General features: G+C 41.0%; 1 protein-coding gene across 1 annotated transcript; it reads left to right on the forward strand.

The window, feature by feature from the left end:
* Nucleotides 1–945, forward strand: LOC109569372 (olfactory receptor 10A3-like). The gene has a single exon (XM_019974720.2). It carries the CDS (start codon nucleotides 1–3, stop codon nucleotides 943–945), a length of 945 nt encoding a protein of 314 aa, XP_019830279.2.
* Nucleotides 946–1,764: the final 819 nt, after the last annotated feature.

Raw genomic sequence — 1,764 nt, forward strand, 5'->3', positions numbered from 1 at the left:
ATGAAAAGTGGAAACGAAAGCTTTGTGGTTGACTTCATCCTCTTGGGCTTTTCTAATTTTCCTCAACTCCAAGGGCAGCTCTTTTGGGTGTTCTTGGCTGATTATCTGGTGACTGTGCTGGGAAATGCCATCATTATAGTCGTCATCTCCCTGGAACAGAGCTTGCACGTTCCCATGTACTTGTTTCTCCTGAACCTGTCTGTGGTGGAAGTGAGTTTCAGTGCAGTCATCATGCCTGAGATGCTGGTGGTCCTCTCCAGTGAAAAAACTACGATCACTTTTGCAGGCTGTTTTGCACAGATGTACTTCATTCTCCTTTTTGGGGGGACTGAGTGTTTTCTCCTGGGGGCAATGGCTTATGACCGATTTGCTGCAACCTGCCATCCTCTGAGCTACCCAGTGACTATGAACAAAAGGCTTTTCACAAAATTAGTTATAGTCTCATGGGTCTCATGGATCATGGTGGCTACTGTGCAGACCACATGGGTGTTTAGTTTTCCCTTTTGTGGCCCCAATGAAATTAATCATCTCTTCTGTGAGACTCCCCCAGTGTTAGAGCTTGCATGTGCAGACACCTTTTTGTTTGAGATCTATGCATTCACTGGCACCATTTTGATTGTTATGGTTCCTTTTGTGTTGATAGTCTTGTCTTACATTCGAATTCTCTTTGCCATCCTGAAGATGCCGTCAACAACTGGGAGGCAAAAGGCCTTTTCCACCTGTGCCTCCCATCTCACATCTGTTACCCTCTTCTATGGCACAGCCAATATGACTTACTTACAACCCAAATCTGGCTACTCCCCAGAAACCAAGAAGCTGATGTCCTTGGCTTACACGTTGCTTACACCTCTGCTGAATCCACTGATCTACAGCTTGCGAAACAGTGAGATGAAAAGAGCTTTGATGAAATTATGGCGAAGAAAAGTGGATTTACATACATTCTAACTGTGGTGAGAAGGCATGGGGTATTTGGTCACTGCTCAATGGAACTCTACTTAAATTTAACAAATGACCACACATTTCTCAGCATGAACATATATAATTTGTTTAGTTTTTCAAGTTTGACAGTATATTAGGAATTTCTCTCTTTTGATTGTGATTCAGTTTTTATTGAGAATGTGTTTTGATAAAATGTAATAAAACAGTTTATCTGTTTCTCTATTATAAATATCCAAGATATTACTGGATTATTGTTATTAAGATGAAGGCTCAATAAATATCAAGTTCCATATGTTCATGGTCTTCCCTGGTGGCTCAGAATGTAATGAATCTACCTGTAATGCAGGAGACCTGGGTTCGATCCCTGGGTCAGGAAGATCCCCTGGAGAAAGGAATGGCAATCCATCCAGTGTTCTTGCCTGGGAAATCCCAGGAACAGAGCAGTCTGTCAGACTACAGTCCATGGAGTCCCAAAGAGTCGGACATGCTTGAGCGACTAACACTTACACTTTCTCTCTCGTTCCATACGTTCATATGTACTGCTATTTTATTCCTATATGACAGATTCCTCAAAGTGAGTCTGATGAATGAAGAGTATGTGCTTATAAATTTTAATGGTTATGGCAGAATTACTTTTCAAAATCATTGTAATTCTTCAGACTTATCCAAAGGCTCACTCTGCTGCTGTAACAGGGTAGAGCTTCAAGAGACCAAAAAAATAGATGAGATTTTACTTTCTGCAGTGAGAATCTTCCATAAATATGTAAATAAAATTTAGCTATTTGGGGGAAACCAAACTGTTCTACTTAAGGGTCTCACACAGAT

The sequence above is a fragment of the Bos indicus genome, chromosome 15 (genome assembly GCF_029378745.1).
Source record: "Bos indicus isolate NIAB-ARS_2022 breed Sahiwal x Tharparkar chromosome 15, NIAB-ARS_B.indTharparkar_mat_pri_1.0, whole genome shotgun sequence".
Taxonomy (NCBI): domain Eukaryota; kingdom Metazoa; phylum Chordata; class Mammalia; order Artiodactyla; family Bovidae; genus Bos; species Bos indicus.

Excerpts from the sequence above, each read along its gene's own strand:
- LOC109569372 (XM_019974720.2), top strand. The coding sequence starts at position 1 with ATGAAAAGTGGAAACGAAAGCTTTGTGGTTGACTTCATCCTCTTGGGC.